At 41.1% G+C, this 19,662-nt stretch overlaps 1 protein-coding gene across 10 annotated transcripts in view; it reads left to right on the plus strand.

Moving 5' to 3' along the window:
- Positions 1-19,277, plus strand: part of Ncoa1 (nuclear receptor coactivator 1) — a 207,711-nt gene extending 188,434 nt beyond the window's left edge. For 7 of the 10 annotated variants that reach the window (XM_013119840.3, XM_040730921.1, XM_013119838.3 and 4 more), the window contains 4 exons: positions 2,956-3,130; positions 7,238-7,421; positions 13,447-13,536; positions 16,962-19,277. In XM_013119840.3, the coding sequence (XP_012975294.1) occupies positions 2,956-3,130; positions 7,238-7,421; positions 13,447-13,536; positions 16,962-17,132 (620 nt within the window). In that variant the 3' untranslated portion in view covers positions 17,133-19,277. Of the gene's footprint in view, positions 1-2,955; positions 3,131-7,237; positions 7,422-13,446; positions 13,537-16,819; positions 16,878-16,961 lie in introns of all 10 variants that reach the window. The other 3 variants (XM_013119845.3, XM_013119844.3, XM_013119843.3) reach the window with 3 other exon arrangements.
- The last annotated feature ends 385 nt before the right edge of the window (positions 19,278-19,662 follow it).

Consider the following 19,662-nt stretch of genomic DNA (forward strand, 5'->3'; position numbering starts at 1 on the left):
ACGAGGCTGGGAAGGCGGGGTCTGCACACTCGTGCACGCATGCACACAAAGCAGGCCACAGCCACAAACCTGGAGATGAGAAGGACTAGTATTCAAAGTTCACACGGGGCCACTTTCTCTTCTAACCAGCCTGGAAAACCTCACATTTCATGGGTATCAAGTAGAATGCTGTTTTGCTTCAGTTGTGGGGCAAAGTCTTGTTCTTGGTTTCTCTAGGTAAAAGACCCCAAGGTTTCCATATAATCTAACGATGGCCCAGAAATACTTGAATATTTGTCTTTTAAAAATCCAGCTCTTCCAAACACCCACAGCTAAACACCAAGCTGAACTCCTGGAGGAGTGATGAGCAAAGGGGTCAAGGCCAAGCTAGAGAAACCCACAGAAACAGCCAACCTGAACAAGGGGGAGCTCATGGACCCCAGACTGGTAGCTGGGAAACCAGCATAGGACTGTTCCAGACCCTCTGAATGAGGATGTCAGTTTGGAGGTCTGGGCATTCTATGGGCCCTCTAGCAGTGGATCAGTATTTATCCTAGTATACGAATGGATTTTGGGAGCCCATTCCACGTAGAGGGATACTCTCTCAGCCTAGACACAAGGAGGAGGGCCTAGGCCCTGCTCCAAATGATATGACAGACTTTGAAGATCTCCCATGGAAGGCCTCACCCTCCCTGGGGAGCAGAAAGGGGATGGGATAGGGATGAGTGGGGGGCAGGTGAGGAGGGGAGGGAGAGGGAACTGGGACTGACATGTAAAACAAGCTTGTTTCTAATTTAAATTTTAAAAAATTATAATTTTAAAAATCCAGCTCTTCAAAAGGTAAAATTTCAAGAATCTGAAGTTTGACTTTTAAAACCATCAGGCATGCAAAGCAGCAGAAAAATATACCCTGTAACAATGAGAAAAGTTAGCCATCAAACCAACCCAGACAATTTGAGAATACAAGGGGACCAGAGGGAGAGAAGACAATGACAGAAGTGAATATATTATATACATATGCAAAAATGTCATAGTGAGACCTAGTACTTATATAATTTATACACACTAATAAAAACCATATAGATGTTAGAATGATTAGGAACGTTAAGGACTTAGAAACTGTGAATGTGTTCTGTATGTTCATTAAGTTAGAAGGAAGCTTGAGCATATTAAAAAGTACAGAGTATCAGTAAAATAGAAATCAAATTTACAGAGAAGAGGAGAGTAAGTGAAAAATATAATACATGGGGTGAACAGCTGATTAAAAATTACATAGAAGAGAATGACAGTGGAAACTATTCAAGATTAAAGACGAGTAAGTAGCTGGGCAGTGGTGGCGCACGCCTTTAATCCCAGCTCTCAGGAGGCAGAGGCAGGTGGATCTCAGTGAGTTTGAGGCCAGCCTGGTCTACATGATAAATTCTAGGACAGCCAGGACTATACAGAATGGCCTTGTCTCAAAAATCTAGTTGTGATAAAGCATGGAGTGATGGCTCAGCAGTTAAGAGCACCAGGCTGCTCTTTCAGAGAACCTGGTCTGGGTCCCAGCACACCCCAACTGTCAGTATCTTCAGTTCCTGGAAATCTGACGCCCTCTTCTGACCTCCATGGGCATTGCATGCATGTGGTGCTCAGACATGCATGCAGGCAAAACATCCATCCTTATAAAGGCAGAGTTTAAAAAATACTGATAATTCTTTTGAAATTGACCCTATAATCCACTGCAATCTAAAATTTCAACATTTTTTAGCAAAATTAAAAACATCCTACATTATACATTATAATGTATATGGAAATGTAAAGGAACTAGGGTAACCAAAACAGTTTTGTATATGAAGGACATAATTAAGAGAACTGCCTAATTTCAAATATTTTATACATACATACACACACAGTGATATATATCACTAGAACAGTGTAAGAAGCCTATAAATAAACTCCTATTTTATATCAATTGCTTCTTAAGATAGTTATACTGATGTCTGTTAAGTAAGCCTGTTTCTATTTTTAAAAAGGAATGAACCCTAAGCTGGCAAATGCTACAAAATTGTTGAGTTCCAAAATACTATGCTAAGTGAAAGAAGGCAGACACATATATGATATGTGTGGTAATATCCCTGTGAAGTCTGCAGATTCAGCTTCATTGGAAGAATGCTTGTCCAACTTGCACAGGCCCTGGACTTCAGCTTTACATGGTTACATACTCTCCTATACTCTTAGCAGTTAAGGAGGTGGAAACAAGAAGGTCAAGGTCATCTTTGACTCTGTAACAAGTTCAAGACCAGCCTGGAATCATTCAGACCCTGTCTCAAAAACAAACAGAAACCAGTTTATATGGAGACACATTGCAGCTCACTGTTTGCATGAGAATGGGAATCATCCATTAAAAACAGGCACAGGATAATGAGGTGTGATGCAGATGCCTAAACTGCACGGTGATAATGGTCACTCAGCTCTGTACATTCACTATAGTCATTGAATTTTACGGATCCCATGATGATGTTCATGTTTATAAATAAAGCATTTTTAAAGGGGGAGGAAGCAGAGCACACAAAGAAGCTTAGGGAGGAGTGGCAACAACTCGGATGGTTTTGCATTTCACAAGTAGGTTTCTCTTGACTGTTTTCCTTCCTCGGGCTTTTTTTCCTGATTAGACAAGTAATCTACTTTGTATGTTCATTCTTTATGCACTTGAAAATTTTTATTAGCACAAAAAGAAAAAAAAGATCAAATAGAGTCCTGTTCTACAAATCAATTATCGCAGCAGCTAGAAGCACTCCTCCCAAACCTCATGCTTACTTACCCACTTGTACTAGGACCTCCTGCCATCTTTTAAAAGACCACTTTTCCTTCATTTTTCCTCTGCTAACGAAGGTATTTCTACATAAACTGTAGAAGGTGCTTTTTATTATTATTATTATATCATGTGATACATTTATAGTATATTTACATCAGTTAATGTGTGTCAATTTTCAGGACTGGTTCCCCAAGGGGAGGCCAACTTTGCCCCATCTCTAAGCCCTGGGAGCTCCATGGTGCCGATGCCAATCCCTCCTCCTCAGAGCTCTCTGCTCCAACAAACTCCACCCGCTTCTGGGTACCAGTCACCAGACATGAAGGCCTGGCAACAAGGAACAATGGGAAACAACAAGTAAGGGGATAGTTTTTCTGTATGAGAATCCCTGGCACTCTTCAGCTCATAAAAGAAGCCACACTTCCTTAAGGTGACTGTGTTCACAATCCGTCTGTGTGCTAGAAGGAACTGAGTCTTGTTATCAACAAAGGAAAATGATTGTTAAATGCTTGAAGCATCAACTCATCACTTAGGTCAGTTTGTGTATTTATAGTATAAGGATCTAGTGGCCTCTGGCCTTTTTACCTCACATACCTGAGGGATGTGGCCCATGCTCATTCATAACACATTTTTTAGGACAGATGTACATTTTCTTCAAAAGGGAATAATTTTATTATCTCAGTGGGTACAGAAAAAGATCAAACTTGATAGCCACAATCTAGTCTCCATAAACTCTGATAGTAAGAAAACCTCTTTATTGAAAACTGAGTAGATAATGTCTTAAAACTACACTAGTAAAATGCTGGAGTTCATTTGAGAAGAGGGACTCATAGCCTGGCCCTGCTCAGAGTGTTTGAAAGATCTCCTACAATAACCAACAATCTGAGGCTTCCTAAATCACTCAGCCTTACCTCCTCGTGCATGTCTGGATTTTTAGTGGCCTCATCTTACCCATTTAGCTTATAAAATTATCTCACTAAAGTTTTTTATTTTTTTAATTCTGAATGCTGAACTTTTCACACATCACTTGATTTTATAAGGATTTTAATTTGGTTGTGTCTTGGTTCTTATGACAGGGAAGCCATTTAGTCTGACAACATAATAAGTAAGGCAGTTAAAGTTGAAAACATAAAACCACATTCTCTTAAAGTTCACTGAAAGGTGAGAGAGGAAGCCTTTTGTAGGAGAACTGTGTGGCTTGCAGTAAGGTCTGGGTGTAAATGGGATGGGAGTAGAGCCATCTCTGAAATATGCAAGAGGAATTTAGCTTCCTGATATGTTCTAATCCTAACCTCCTAAAGTCGCTTGTATTCCACTGTCCATCATTCTAACTGCTCCCTTGTATGATGCAGCTACTTTGCCTGCTCTCCCTCTCTGCACTGAGACACGGCGACTCTCTAATGAAACCCAATAATGACTGGAGGCACCTGTGTGATTAATTTAAATATGATGGTGGCTAGCAGAATAACTCAGCAGTGGAACTCTTGCTTAGCACAGACAAGCCCTGAGGTAGAGTGCCTAGAAACAGAAAGAAAGGACAGAGAATGGGGAGGAAGAAGAGAAGAGAAGGGAAGGGGAGGGGAGGGGAGGGGAGGGGAGGGGAGGGGAGGGGAGGGGAGGGGAGAGGAGAGGAGAGGAGAGGAGAGGAGAGGAGAGGAGAGGAGAGAAGAGAAGAGAAGAGAAGAGAAGAGAAGAGAAGAGAAGAGAAGAGAAGAGAAGAGAAGAGAAGACAGGGAGGAAGTGGATGGAAAAAGAACAGCTGGGGGAAGCCGTGCTGGCAGGGCCTAACCTGTTTCTGTGTTCCACCTCACAGTTTAATTCTTTAGACTGTGCTCTGCTCACCTCTTCTCCTCCCACGCCCTGTCGAGCCAGTCAGGTGCATCCTTACCACTACACCAGAAATGTTCTGCCAAGGTGGTTAGCATCCTCCATAAAGCAGGTGCAATCCTTGTCAGCAACATTTGACATGTTTACCTTTTTTAAGTTCTTTTCTTCTTTTTCACTTTGGAACATCTTTCTTTCTTACTCTCTCACTCTTGGTGACTTCCCTTCTACTTCTTACTGTCTTTTTCTGAAGGCCATCATTTGCCAGGAGATTGTCTCCTTGGCCTCCATGAAAGCCCAGGAATTCATCCTAGACCTCTTCCTCATAGCTACTTTTCCCTGGTTATAACATTCAATGCTAAGGCAGGTGTTGTGGCACACCTGTAATCTCAGCACTTGGGAAGTAGAGGCAGGAAGATTGGGAGTTCAGGGTTGTCTTTCATTACCTAGTGAATACAAGACCATCATGAGCTGCCTGGCACCCTGTCACAAAGAAACAATGAGTGTTGAGGCTAGGTGAATAGCTGTCAGTGAAATACTTGCCTTGCAAACACAAGGACCCAAGGTGGAACTCCAGAAACCACATAAAAATGCCAGGCATGGTGGCACATTCTTACAATCCAATACTGGAGGGTCCCTGGAGCTCCCTGACTAGCCATGCTAGTCTAATTGGTGAGCTTCGGCCAATGAGAGATCCTACTCCAAAGAAAGTAGATGATAACTCTAAAGAGGACATACTGCTGGCCCCAGGCACTTGGGCTTATAAACACATACATATTTGTTTTCTCATTCACCCCATCTCTCTCCTTCTAGATTTTCTGTAGCAAATATCTATATGCTTATGCTATTACAGTCAAGTTTTAATCTCTAGCCTACACATCTCCCCTGAATCACTATACTGCATGTCCAACTGCCTAATTGACATCTGCACTTAGATATCACAAAGCTAACATGACAAAACTAATCTGATACTCTTCCTAAAACCTGTCTTTCTCCTATTTCTCTCCCTCTTAATACACAACACCATTCTAGTTTTCAGAAGCAAAACTTTTCTGTTTTCCACATCTTACATCAAACAAACCAACAAATGATGTCATTGCCCCACTTACCTATTGCATTTAACACACTGTAAGTCAAAACACATCACTTTTGCCCTGAAATATCACAGATACCACCTGTCTCCGCTATAGCCAGAGTCCCAGCAGGACATCAGAACTCTAATAGTTACAGCAGACCTGTATCTCCATGTAACACTTTTCTGGATGGGAAGTTCCAGTGCTCAGGACCTCTGTAAAAGCCACACCCTATTGTTGTTTCTTAGTCTTACTTAAACAAGGACCTCTTTGGTTGTGTCTATGGAAACCAATCAAAACCGGTGTCTTCATCTTTCTCTTTCTTTCTAAGGGTTGACAGATAGGTAATGCTCCTTAAGATAACAGTGACAACTGCCATGAGGTAGACAGGAATGCAGGGTGCATGAGGGGCTAGGGAGCTGACCTAGAACAGAGGTTAAGGCCACAGGGGGTCCTATCTTCTTCCTTTGATGAAAGGAACTAAAATGGAATTAAGAACATTTGAAAGAACATAAGCTAAAATATAGTTCCAAGTGTAAATCAAAAGAAAATTAAGCCCTGAGCTTTCTTCCATATGACATCACGGCAGTGCTTAAAACTTCAGCATGTGTTAACTTACAGAGCCTCACTCCCTGCAGAGATGACTGTTTACCTGTTGATAGATAAACACTGTCTATTACTAACACTAAATAAATGAACATAGGTTAATAGATGTATTTAGTACCTTTAGTTGTGGGAACACTGCCTAGCAAGCATACGCACTGTGCAGACATTAAAGTTCCATAGATGCATCATTGACTGACTCTGAGGCATATAATGTTCAGTATTTTATAATTAACTTGGGGAGGAAATTGCTACTTTTCTTCAGACATGATGAACAGACTTTTTTGGCGTGTTGATTTTAGTGTGATTATCTTAATGGACTGAAGCTATAAATGTCATGGTGTCCTACTTACCACTGGAGAACTAAGAGATAAATAAGTAAAATGGGGAAAACTGTTTTGGGAATCAGTTTTACCAGAAACAACAGTTGAGTAATAATCAAAATATTTGGTATTTTAAGATCTTATAAAAGACAAGTTTTACATTATTTTCTTTTAGAAGTATACATTTGTGTCATTGAGCATTTTCAAGTTTCAAATATAGAGTTCCAATTTGAATTTACTTGGAATTTATTCCAAATTATTTTAACTACTAAAACACTTATTTTACATTTGAAATCTTTGGAATAGCAACAATCCAGAACCTGACCATGAAGAAGGAAAAAAAGTCAGTAAAGCAATCACTCTGAAAAACAAAGCTGCCCTTATGTGTAGCTCCCTGAGAAAGATGTGAAATAGATCTATGTTCATCCCTGAGGAAAGAATGCCCTTTTTATTATTAAGCCCACTGGACAGAATTCAGAATATACCTGAATTATGGTCTGCTTTAATATATAAGATAGAGTTTTACATGTATTTAAAAATAGAAAACATTTTATTTAGAATTCTGTCTAATGGAAAATCTGTCTCATTAACCCCATGTTCATGAGCAGTTTGTGTAATCTGGGTTGTTTTTGAGTTAACAGTGTGTTCAGTCAAGCTGTCCAGAACCAGCCTGCCCCAGCACAGCCAGGAGTGTACAACAACATGAGCATCACCGTGTCCATGGCAGGTGGAAATGCAAACGTTCAGAGCATGAATCCAATGATGGGCCAGATGCAGATGAGCTCTTTGCAGATGCCAGGGATGAATACTGTGTGCCCTGAGCAGGTAAGCAACATGGCTGGCACACTTGTAACACACACAAAACACAGAATGGTCAGTACCCAAGGAGAACCAGGTATTATTGGCAAGAACCATGCTTCCTTACTGCTTCCCACTGTCTTCTGATCATTATCCATCCTTAGAAGGTAGAAAGGGGATCAGTAGTTAGAGCACTGGCTGCTCTGCTAGAGGACCAGGACTTGATTCTCAACACCCACATGATGGCTCAGCCATCTGTAACTCCAGTCCCAAGGAATCCAACACCCTCTTCTGGCCTCTGCGTGTATGTGGTACACAGACATACATATACACAAAACACCCATACACATAGAAATGAAAAAGATAGAATGGACAGAGGAATGGGTAAGGGTGCTTGACGGTCAGGTCTGACTTACCTGAGTTCAATCCCTGGGACCCTAGGGCCTACATGGTAGAAGGAGAGCACTGACTCCTGCAAGTTGTCCTCTGACCCCTCCCCCTACACACACACACACACAAACTTTGATAAACTTTATAAGTTAGATTTTAGTCTCACAAATTCAACTATTGTCACTTATTGAAAAGCGGTACACATGTTGGTTTGGAATACCCTATATATGCTGAATACATTTTCTTTTTTTAATGCAACATTTTTATTAAGTTCTTAAGAATTTCATATACTGTATTTTGATTATATTTGCCCTGCACCTCCCCACCCCTCCCAACTTTGTAACACTCCTCCCTTTCTTAAATAATTGACTAAGCCCAATATATGCTGGCCACATAGTCCTAAATGTGGGGCCATCTAGCAGAGTTTGGTCCACCTGCCAGGGTCACACCCTTCAAAAGACTGTCTCTCCCTTCCCATAGGGCATCAGTTATCAACAGATCTTCAATTAGAGGAGGGGGCTTGTGAGCTAGAATGCTAGAATGTTGACTGCCTCTGTCTTATGAGGAAACCACAGCTGCTGTGGGTTCGTGAGAACAGCAGCCATGTCCTATCCAGAGAACACTGATTTGTCCCAGCCTCCCCAGCCTCCGGCTCTTACAGTCTTTCCAACTCCTCTTCTGAACCTCAAGGCGAAGGAGGTCACCACTCTGCTGACACTGAATCTCTGGACTCCTTTTCTTTGGTATTCACAAAAATAGTTCCATGGGGCATACATGTTAACCCTGAATAAACACGTGGGCAGTGAATCCATCAAATAATAGAGCAGCACCGCTACATAAGAGAGGAGCCACCAGAGCTGAGTATGGTGCACGCCTTTAATCCCAGAGTTCATTGGGCAGAGGTTGGTGGATTTCTGTGAGTTTAACACCAGCCTGGTCTACACAGCAAGTTCTCAGGAGCTCTGGAACTCTGTCTCAAAAACAAAAAAGGTAAACTCCTGTAGGATTATTTCTATATGTCAGATGAAGCCAGTATGTACAAATATTAGTAAGTGTTTAAAAGGAAAGGGGACTAGCCTGGTCAGGAAAACTTGTGAAGAAGTTGCCTTTATAAACAACAATAACAACAAACAAGCAAACAACTAAAGCTAGCCTGTTTACATAAAGATACCCTGGTCGGCAGGGGAGAATAGATATGGATATTGAAAAGCCAGGTGTGGTGACACACACCTATAATTCCAGGACTCAGGAGAGTGAGTACTTACATCATTCATATTAGCCACCACAAAGTAGATTGTGAACTAGATTGTTGGCATGTAGCCATAACTTACAGAAAATTATATATACACTAACTTTTGTATAAATTTCCTTTTTTAACTCCCTGTTTCCTAGGAGTTACATAGTAAATATAACAAAATAAAACCCAGTAACGTAATGATTTGTTCCACTTTGAAATAAGGTGTCATGTAGTCTAGGCTAGCCTAAAACTGGCTATGTGAATGAGGATGACTTTGAACTCCTGCTCTTCTTCCTGTACCTTTCTGTACTGGGTGCTTCCATGCCGTCTTGTAGCAAAATAAAGGTACAAAATTGAATTATTTTTATCTTTGTTACTATTCAGTTATTAGGATTGTTCAGTATCTCTGTTAGATTAAAACAAAAGCAATACATTTTTTGTTATTTTTTTCTTTTTGTTTTTTGAGACAAAGTTTCTCCGTACAGCTGTGGCTGTCCTACACCTCTCTCTGTAGACCAGGCCAGTTGTGAACTCACAAGATCTGTCTGCCTCTGCCTTCTGAGTGCTGGTATTACAGGCATATGCCACCACTGTCCAACCAAAATATAATGAATTGGGTAAAAATATTATATTTAAAAGGTGCTCTTTATATAGTTGGGTCTTGCCTTTTTGTTCAACGGTCTTTGCCTTTTAATTAGATTGGTTAGTCCTTTTATATTTAACAAGGTTATTAGTATGATTGGATTTTGTTTTGTTTTGTTTTTTGAGATAGGGTCTCACTATATAGCCGTTCCAGGCCTGGAACTCATTATGTAGGCCAGGCTGGTATTGAACTCTTAGAGATCCACCTGTCTCTGCCTCCTGAGTCCTGGGATTAAAAGCTTCTACCATCCATGCCCCATGATATGTTTAAGTTTAAATAGCTCATCTTATTTGTTTTTGCTTTGTCCTCTCTTTACCTTTTTGTGAGTATAATTGAATTTTCTTTGTTTTACCTCCTTTGTTGGCTTATTCATTATTACATATAACTGTTTGGCTATTTTAATCTTTGTTTTATAGTTTATATTCTTTCACTTATCATAGCCATCTTCTAGTGGTATAAAATCACCTCATATGTAGTATAAGAATCTTGTGCAGTATATTTCCATATTGCTCTCCTATGCTATGCTATCATTCATATTGTATCTACATATGTTCTATATCTCACTACAGTGTTGTTATTTTTTCTTCAGACAGCAACTGTTTTTAAATTGTAAGTAATTTTTCTGTTTGGCCCATGTTGTGATCAGGTTCACTTTCCAGTTCTCATCTGGTCTGGTCTGGCTCCCTTCTTCCTGCTGATTCTTTTGGTTGTGTGTGCCTGAAGAGGCCTTTGCTTCTGAGCTGTCTTTGGAAGTACTTTCCCTAAGTCCCAGCGTGGCAGTGTTAACTTCGCACTTTGTAATGATGCTGCCTCACAGCTCATTCTGATGAGGGATTTGTTTCCATTGTCGTTTTTTCTCTTGGTAACAGAGTTTAAGTAATTTGATTATGATGTGCTTTTGTTGCTTATTCTTGGGGTTTATTTCAATTCTTGGTCCACAAATGTATAATTTTCAGCAAATTTAGGAAAATGTGAATCATTCTTCAAACTTTTCTTTTTTTCCCCAAGCTTTTTTTTTCTGTCACTACCCCCTTCCCAGTCACACATGTAGTATGTATTTGAAGGTATCCCATTATTCACTGATATCATGGGGCTGAAGAGGAGGGTTGATTTTGGCATGAATTTCTGTCACTTACACACACACACACACACACACACACACACACACACACACACACACACAGTGGATGGGTCATATACCCCAGGCTGACCTCAGTCTCACTACACAGCCAAGGATGACCTTGAATTTCCGATCTTCTTGCCTCTTCAAGTATAATGATTACAGGCATGTGCTACCATATCTGATTTCTTTATGCAGTGCTGGGTATTGAATCCAAGACTTCATGTATACTAGCAAGCACTCTTTCAACTGAGCTACATTTCCAGGCCCCTGTGTGTTTGTTTTAAATACTTTCTATTTCCATACCTTAAGGTTCACTAATTTTTTCATTGTCTAACCTGTTCATTTTGTCCATTGTTTTTCATCTCAAACATTTCACTATGTAGATGTTAGATGTGAATCTTTTTACTATTTCAGATTGTTAGTATATCTTTCATCTTTCCTCTGCCTGCTTCTTAAGCTCCTTTCCACTTGTATGTAGGTTCTGAGCATCGAACTCAGGCCATTGGGCTTGTGCAGCATGTGCTTCACCAACTGAGCCATCTTGCTCTATGAATTCTATGAAAAACTGAGTCATCTTCCCAGCTCTCTTTCTTTCTTGAATGAGCCAGGTCTTTAATTTGTTCATTTCTTGAATTTGAAGTATTCTTCAATTACACCCTTGACTTAAGATTCTTTGCCACAAGCCTTAACCTCTATACAACTACAGCAACCATCAATCAATTTGCAGAAGCTTACCCAACAAAGGTAGCTTTTTGTTGCCATCAACCTTAATTAAGTTGATTTACTGCTCAGCACAAAGGGCCTCCACCAACTCGACATAGGTTAGCTCATCACAGTTGGATGCAAGCACACAGAGTGGGCTCAGGGCTTGTCTAAGGCTTTAGCAACTTCACAATTCATAACGTGGATCATTGCAGATGTCTTCAGGGAGGTCTTCAGCCCCTCCTGTAGTCAGTGTTAGCATCCATCACACCTCTACTGGTAATGCCTTCCTTGGGTATGGCAGTGAGTTTTTTGAGAAACTGAATCTTGAATACTCCAACCTTTGTAGGACTTGATGATGGCAAAGTAAGTGCTCTTCTTGCTTCTTGAACATACAGAATGCAATTATTACAGCTGTTTTAAATCAGTCTGTCACCTAATCAGTAAATCACCTGTCAGTCCTATCACCTGAACTGTTTGGGGATTGATTTCAGTTCATTGGTTTTCATTTTCATTGTGGCTCATAATTGTCTGTTCTCTGTATGGCTGGTAATTTTTCTATTGAATACAAAACTATGAAATTTACCATTTATGTTCCTTAACAAAAAAAATCTCTTTATTTATTATACATACAGTATACTACCTGCATGTATGCCTGCACTGCAGACCAGAAGAGGGCACTAGATCTCATTATAGATGGTTGTGAACCACCATGTGATGGCTAGGAATTGAACTCAGGACCTCTGGAAGAGCAGCTAGTGTTCTTAACCTCTGAGTCATCTCTCCAGCATCTACCATTTATATTCTTATAAGTATTTTTGATCTTTGCTATGGGAAATGGTTCTGTTCCCTGAAAGTAAGTTGATCCTTTCAGGTCTTCCTTTTTTTGACGGGACAAAAGCAGTATTCATTCTGTGTCCAATTTTGCCTTCGTAGTAAGGATCTACTATATTTCCTGCTGCCTCCTGAATCTGACATTTTTCCACTCCAGCTGTTGAGATGGAGACCTGATCCCAGACCTGTGTGCTTTTTTGGAATTATCCCATGTTATTTATTCAGCTCTTTCCTCTGCATTGTGAGCCACAGACCAGAGAGCCTTCATGTCTAGACCTGGCTCTGTAGATTTTTCTCCTTTGGCATTCTGCTGTGTGGGTTTCAGCAGCTTCTTAACTCAAGGATGCATTCAGCTGTAGACCAGAAAATAGCTACAGGACTGAGTTTCCAGTAGTTTCCCATGTCTCAGAGCTCAGTGCCCTGCATTGCCTTTGTCTGGTATCTTGAATGCCTTTCTTACCCTATCTAGGTTTTTTGGGTGGATTCAGACAGTAGTATGAATGTGATTTATTTTATTATTTAAATGTGTATGTGTATTCATGTGCATGTGTGCATGCATGCAGGTTGCTTGTACCCCCATGTAAGTGCAATGCCTGCAGATACCAGAGGTCTTGATCCCCCTGGAGGTGGAGTCACAGATGGGTTGAACCACCTGATGTGGGTACTAAGAACCAAAGTGAGACCCTCTGCAGGAATAGCACACCACATCTCTAGCCCTTTATCACTTATTCTTAACTGAGGTGGTGAATCAGCTTGAGTGTGTGTCTGTGTGTGAGAGCAGAGAGGGAGACAAGTGAATTAAGACAATCTGAGTCAGAGAGACAGAAAAAAAATAATTTACTTTTTATTCAAGTATCAGATATTAGGATATACAGAAAAGTATGTAACTCCATGATTTTCACAAGACAAACACTCTAAGTAACAGCTAGGTCAGAAACAGTGCAAGACCAGCATCCATCCCCACAGTCTCCACCCACAGGGAGCTTCTGCTGACTGATGAGTGTGTGATAAATCGCTGTTAGGTTAGCAGTCCCCCAAGTACTCTGTCGGTTTTCTCATTAAGAACATGGTTTTCAGCTTACACAGCTAGCTTATGACTTGGTCTTTTATTTATCTTTAATAGATGAATGATCCAGCGCTGAGACACACGGGCCTCTACTGCAACCAGCTCTCATCCACTGACCTTCTCAAAACAGAAGCAGATGGGAACCAGGTCAGTAAGAGAGAAAGTCCTAGTGCAGAGCTGGCAGGGGCACTCTGATACATGGAGGACTTCACATAGCATGTGGCTGAGGGCCTAACCTCAGAAGTCTACCCTCGTCAGCAGTGTCACTGTGGGGATTTTACAGAACTCTCTGGAGCCTCTGTGTGCTATGGGGATGCTTGCTTTCAGGTTGTTGAGAGGGTTAAATGAGATAAGCTTTAAGGAGTTAACCAGCTCTTGGTCAGATAGAGTCACATGTGACTAAACAATGCTATGAATTCCGCAGATCAAAGTTTTAAAACACTATAACCAAAGATCTTGACACATCCAATAAATTAAGACAAAGCAGCACCTGCTGGGTACCACGCCTCCTTAGCAGGGCATTTCTGAGCAGCACAAATAGCAAGGTAGTCTCCTCTATATTAGCAGAAATTTGGGGGTGTGGTTAATTCACTTCAGCCACTGATTTAGTCTTCAGTCTCTTAATATTAACATAGGCATCACGGTACAGAGAGACGTAAAATACATACATCTTCACTATAACATTTATGACTTACAGGACACTGTGCTCCCCACTGTGAGCTTTATCTCATTTAACCTTCCATTATAACTCTGGAGACCACAGTCCTTTCCTTCACAGATGAAGAAACGAGACCTGAGGATCTTTAACTATGTTCATTATTCAGAAAGCTGGGGAGGTTCAGATCCAGATCTTCCAAGTACCAAAGTCTTCTTAGAGCCTGTTCAAAATGCAGCACGCAGATACATGCACATAAATTGTCATGTCACCAAGGAAGGCAGACTACCAAGTGCATGCTATAAATAACAAAAACGAAGCATTCTCAGAAAGGAGAAATGGGGATGGCATACAGCTCAGTAGTAGGACTTCTGTCTACCTCGTGGAAGGCTCTGGGTTCCATCCCAGGACTGAAAACAAAACAAAAAAAAAAAAATCAGGGAGTAAAGCTAGGATGGTCAGAGAAAATTTACACAGGAGATGAACTAAACAGGTTGAACAATTCTGAGGCCACATGAAGGAGAAAAGAATGACAGTTGTTGGGAGCCAGAGACAGGGAAATAGCAGTCTTCACATAGTTATAGGAAGCCAAATCTTCTGAGCATTAAAAAGTTTGCAACAAGGAACCACAGTGATCAAAAGAGTTACAGTAGATGGCATCAGATTTCTAGATGGCTTGAAGACTGAGTTAAGGAATCAGGCTCTGTCCTGTAAACAGAGTCATCCCTGAAGGAGACCACTGATAACACACTAGTTTGGCTTTATCCTTGGTTGTAAGAGGTGAAGGAAGGCTTGCTGGAGGCTATGAATGGGAAAGGGGAGTCGGGAGGCTGTGTCTAGACGCTGAGTTATAGGAAGTACGTCTGAGTGCTGTGAGATGAAGAATGGGCATTTTGTGATGGAGATATACAAGACAGTCTTCCTTCACTAGAAACTGAAGGTCACCCTCATAGAGACATGTCCCAGGAGGCATGACAAACTACTTAATGCAGAACAAACATCTTTTAAGGTTCTGAAGTTATCAGACAGTGCTTGAATTAAAGACAAATGTGTGCTGGGAATCAGAGAGTCTGGTGCTGTGTTCTTCATCCCCTCCAGATACCTGCAGCTCCTCCTGGCCATGTGCCTGACATGAGTTTTGAAATCTGACTTAATCTTTATAATTTTTGTACACTCTTTTTAAAATATTCTTTTTAAAGAAGCAGAATTTCCTCTCTAGTTTGTTTTATGATTCCTTTCTTTATCAGGATTGATTTATAATACTTAGGGAAGAAAAACCACCTTAGGTACTCCACCCAAGTATTCAATACTTAGAAACAAATAAATGTAAAATTTTCTGTGTTGATTTTAAAATATCAGTGCCTGAAAAGCAACATGAAAGTTCAGTGGCACAGTCTTCTTTCCTTTGTAGGCCATCATGATGTCTCTTGTTATCCTCTCATTTCTGTTTACCAAACAAACTGGAGCGTGAGTTAGCTAGAACTATCAAGACTAGTATACAGAGAAGGCTGACAAAGGAGTCCCAGGGCCCAGCGGTGGGAGGCCAGCCAGGAAAGAGAAAAGGAGCATGGAGGAAGAAGCAGGAAGAGGGCTGGGAGGTTTCTGGGAGAAAAGAAGGCCCTGCGTCTGCAGAAGACAAATAGGAATGGCAGCTCCAGAGCTCGCCATGGGAGTGACACAGTGTGGTAGATGCATGAGAGAAAGAAGGAGCCCCGGCACACAGCAGACCAGGAGCCATCCCTGAGAAGCTGGTGAAGGAGGATGATGGGAAAGGAGAAATGCTAGCCTAACCAACTCACCAGACACTGAAGGCTCCAGTTGAGTGGGCACGCAAAAGGACTGAGAGTAAGAGACCACACACATGCTAGCCTGATACAGAAACTTGATGGTCGGAACATTGGCCATTTGGTCAATGGAGGAAATGGAAAACAACTTGTATTCCATTGAGGATAGAAAATTTTTCAGAAAAGCTGAATGTAAATGGCATGCATTAGAGATAAAAGACAAAAAAAAGATATCACTAATTTAAAATCCTTTACAACCTATTAAACATGACGCATAATGGCCTAAAGTCTTCCTCATCTGGGGCATTCAGAAGTGTGACCTGCTAATCAGTTCTGTAGACAACGTTTGATCAGGCTCGTGGGAGGACTGCTTACTACCTGGCTTTGTTTCCAGTAGGAGATGCCAGAACTATGTAGCTTTAGACATTGTTAAGGAATACATTTATTACTACTGCAAGTAAAGGGAAAATTCACACTGTTCTCAGGTGATGTTTATTCTTATTTTTAGCTAATGTGTTTAAGGAAAATGTCTATGAGGGGAAAAACCAAATACAAAATTTCTCTGCTAGTATTTGATGTAAGTCTGAAGCCAGTATGTGAAGGAGCTGTGTACAGTTTACAACACTAGTCATCTGATACGAACCTCAGTGATGCTGGTGTTGGTGTGGAGTGTGGTGGTTTTATTTTGCTAATACTAGGTTAAAGCCCTTATTTCTCAGTGACATTAAAAAAAGACTTTTTTTCCCTACTAAAGTCATCCATAGAATGATTTTGAACTAGTTTTCCAATTAGCATGCTATTTTTTAACCCACCACTGTATCCCCAAACTCTGAAACCAGGCTTCCACCAGCCTTGGTCATGTTAGAGACCACACACTGAGTGTAGATGGCAACCCTGTAGGAGGCGTGACCATTCCAGTTTGGGTTTTATTTTTAAGTGTGAACTTTCCAGAACCCTGAGCAAAATGAGTGCAGCGATTTTCTTTTTGTAGGACAAGAAGACAGAAGAGTTCTTCTCTGTGGTGACTACAGACTAGAGGAATTGCTCTAGTGAGTTCCCACTTCAGTAGTACCCACTCATAAGCCGGGGGGGCAGGCCCTTCTGTCTAAACACATCTTTTATTTGTGTTCCAGCAGGTGCAACAGGTTCAGGTGTTTGCTGACGTCCAGTGTACAGTGAATCTGGTAGGCGGGGACCCTTACCTGAACCAGCCTGGTCCACTGGGAACTCAAAAACCCACATCAGGACCACAGACCCCCCAGGCCCAGCAGAAGAGCCTCCTTCAGCAGCTACTGACTGAATAACCACTTTTAAAGGAATGTGAAGTTTAAATAATAGACATGCAGAGTTATACAAATATATTATATATTTTTCTGAGATTTTTGATATCTCAATCTGCAGCCATTCTTCAGGTCGTAGCATTTGGAGCAAAAAAAAAAAAAAAGAAAAGAAAAGAAAAAAGAAAAAAAAAGTTCATTTTCGTTGGGAGATTGAGAGATGGTTTTGTTTCTTTCTTTGTAAAGGCCTTGGATATTGAAAAGAATAACAAGGCAGAACAGTTGGACAATCTTAATTCTTGAGCCAAAAGTTAATTATTCTTATTTTTATAATCAGTCATTGGCTTCTTATCTGGATGAAGGCTTTTGGAGGGAAACCAAACTAACAAGTTCCAAGGGGAGATGAAGCCCTGCCCACTGGCGCAGCCCTGCCCTGCCCTGGATGAAGAGCCCCGGGGCTTTGCCTGTCTGTCCACCAGAGGCTGTCATGTTCCTCCCAACAACAGCCACCCCTCCCGACCCGGCAGCTCGTGTGCACAATCAGCTTCTCCAAGCAGCTCTGTCTGTTGGCATCGAGAGAATATTTTGCTTCTACATATGCACCCCTTCTCCTTTTTATAAAGATGGATTGAAACCAAGATGCCTCCAGGAAAGAGGATAAAATGAGTATATTCACTGAGGAATCCAAAAAACACAGTTTGGGGGAAAATGCAATAATTTTTTTGATGAGATGGGTGAAGGACAAGAACTGAGTTCTATCAATTATTGTAGATAAAATTTTCTGATTAAGTCTGCGGGGGGAAGCAGCCTGTTCTTTCTGCTTTTACTATGTTAACAGCGAGGTAGCTAAAGTTATTTAAAATAAAATTAAATTTATGATCCGAGTAGCTTATTTTTTCCTTAAATCTCATTGTAAATATATTTTGATTTCTTGTAGAAATTGATTTTGTTCTGTTTAATTTTATGCTTTTATCATCCTCTTGATTTTTCTAAATTTATGTGTGAAATATAATGTTGACTGAATTGCAATTACATTTGGCTGGTAACTACATTATCCCAGTGACTGTGAAGCCATGTATGGATTTACTTTGGAACTCATCAAAGTGGCACTGCCAGAAAGAGCTCTTCTAGCTGAGCTAGGGCAGACCACCCCAGAGTGTCATGGGCCACCTGTATGAAGGAAAATCAGTGCTCGCTCAGAGAAAATCTGCTTTTCTGTCTCAGAATGACTGTGGGAATTTGAATTTCCATCAGTGCAAATATTAAGTTTCTCTGTTCTGCTCCGAGGCTAATTGGTACCGTGTTTTCCCGTTGTCTTGTTACTCTGCCACATCCCGTCCCATCCTGGCTCCGTGGAAGAAGCCAGTGAACTGACTCTAGTGCTAGAAGCTCTGCCGCAGGTGGGAGAGCTTGAGCGAGGCCTCGCAAGAGAGGCCAGGGCCCCCAGCGCTAACCCTGGTCAGCATCCCTGGGCCTGCAACACTGGTCCTCTGCTCACACAGCAGAGGAAAGGCCATAAGAACCAGTGCAGAAGAGGAGCACGGACTCAAGACTTCAAGGAAGAAGCCATTTCCCCAGGTCCTTCCTTCTGCATCTCGCCACCCCTGATTTAATAACTGCATTGAACAGCATCTATTCAGAAACTACAGCGTTTTGAAAATGGTGGAAGGGCTCCTGTGGTAGCAACTATGAAACAGAACTAGGACCCTCAGCTACAAACATTATCGTTTTTAGTTTTTCAGAAAACTCATCCCTGAGCTCATTCATTTCCAGCTTGAAAGCCCAGCCATATTACTCTAGTTCCTACCAAACTGCTCTAGGAGGTCGTTCCCGTTTTGTTTGTGATGATACGTGTGCAGACTTCAGGAAGTTCACCTTTAACTTCAGCATTCCAGATGAAGTTTCCTGATTCAGTGCTTTCGCATAAGGACCTAGAAGAGAAAAGCAGTACAGAACATTGGAGATGCTAACGCCCTCCCCATCCCCACCGCACCTTAAAGTATGCATGTCACCTTCGAGGGTTTATAATTGCACTGTTTGTTTTATGTATGTACAGATTAAAATTATTGCTACATTTGAGGAAAATAAAATTGCTTGCTTCTATGTAATTCCTGTCATGCCACAGGAAATTGACTTTTCCAGCTACTGAATAGAATTTGTTTAACAACCTCATGAGCTGCCTCTTCATTTATGTGGGGATCAGGATGGGAAGGGGTGGGGTGGAGGAGTGACTAGAAAAATCGCCAAAGCCCAGATGACTTCAAATACTAGAGATTAATAAAAAAGAAAGGATCCCTGTGGCCAAAAATCATTAAAGTTACTCTAATATGAATCTTTCCTGTAAAGTTGAATAAGATCAACATCAATCTGTGGTTAGGGGCTTTAGGAAATGCTTAGCTGGGCCATTTGTCTGAGGAGTAAATTCCATTGTGTCTAAGGCTAGGACACTGTCCAGGCAACACTAAAGAGCCACGGGATATCATGCCTCTCTTGATGCACGGATACAGTTGTGGGATTTTATTTGAGGATGTTGTTTCAGTGTGATAATGCATTTTAT

The sequence above is a fragment of the Mesocricetus auratus genome, unplaced genomic scaffold (assembly GCF_017639785.1).
Source record: "Mesocricetus auratus isolate SY011 unplaced genomic scaffold, BCM_Maur_2.0 Super-Scaffold_100024, whole genome shotgun sequence".
NCBI lineage: Eukaryota > Metazoa > Chordata > Mammalia > Rodentia > Cricetidae > Mesocricetus > Mesocricetus auratus.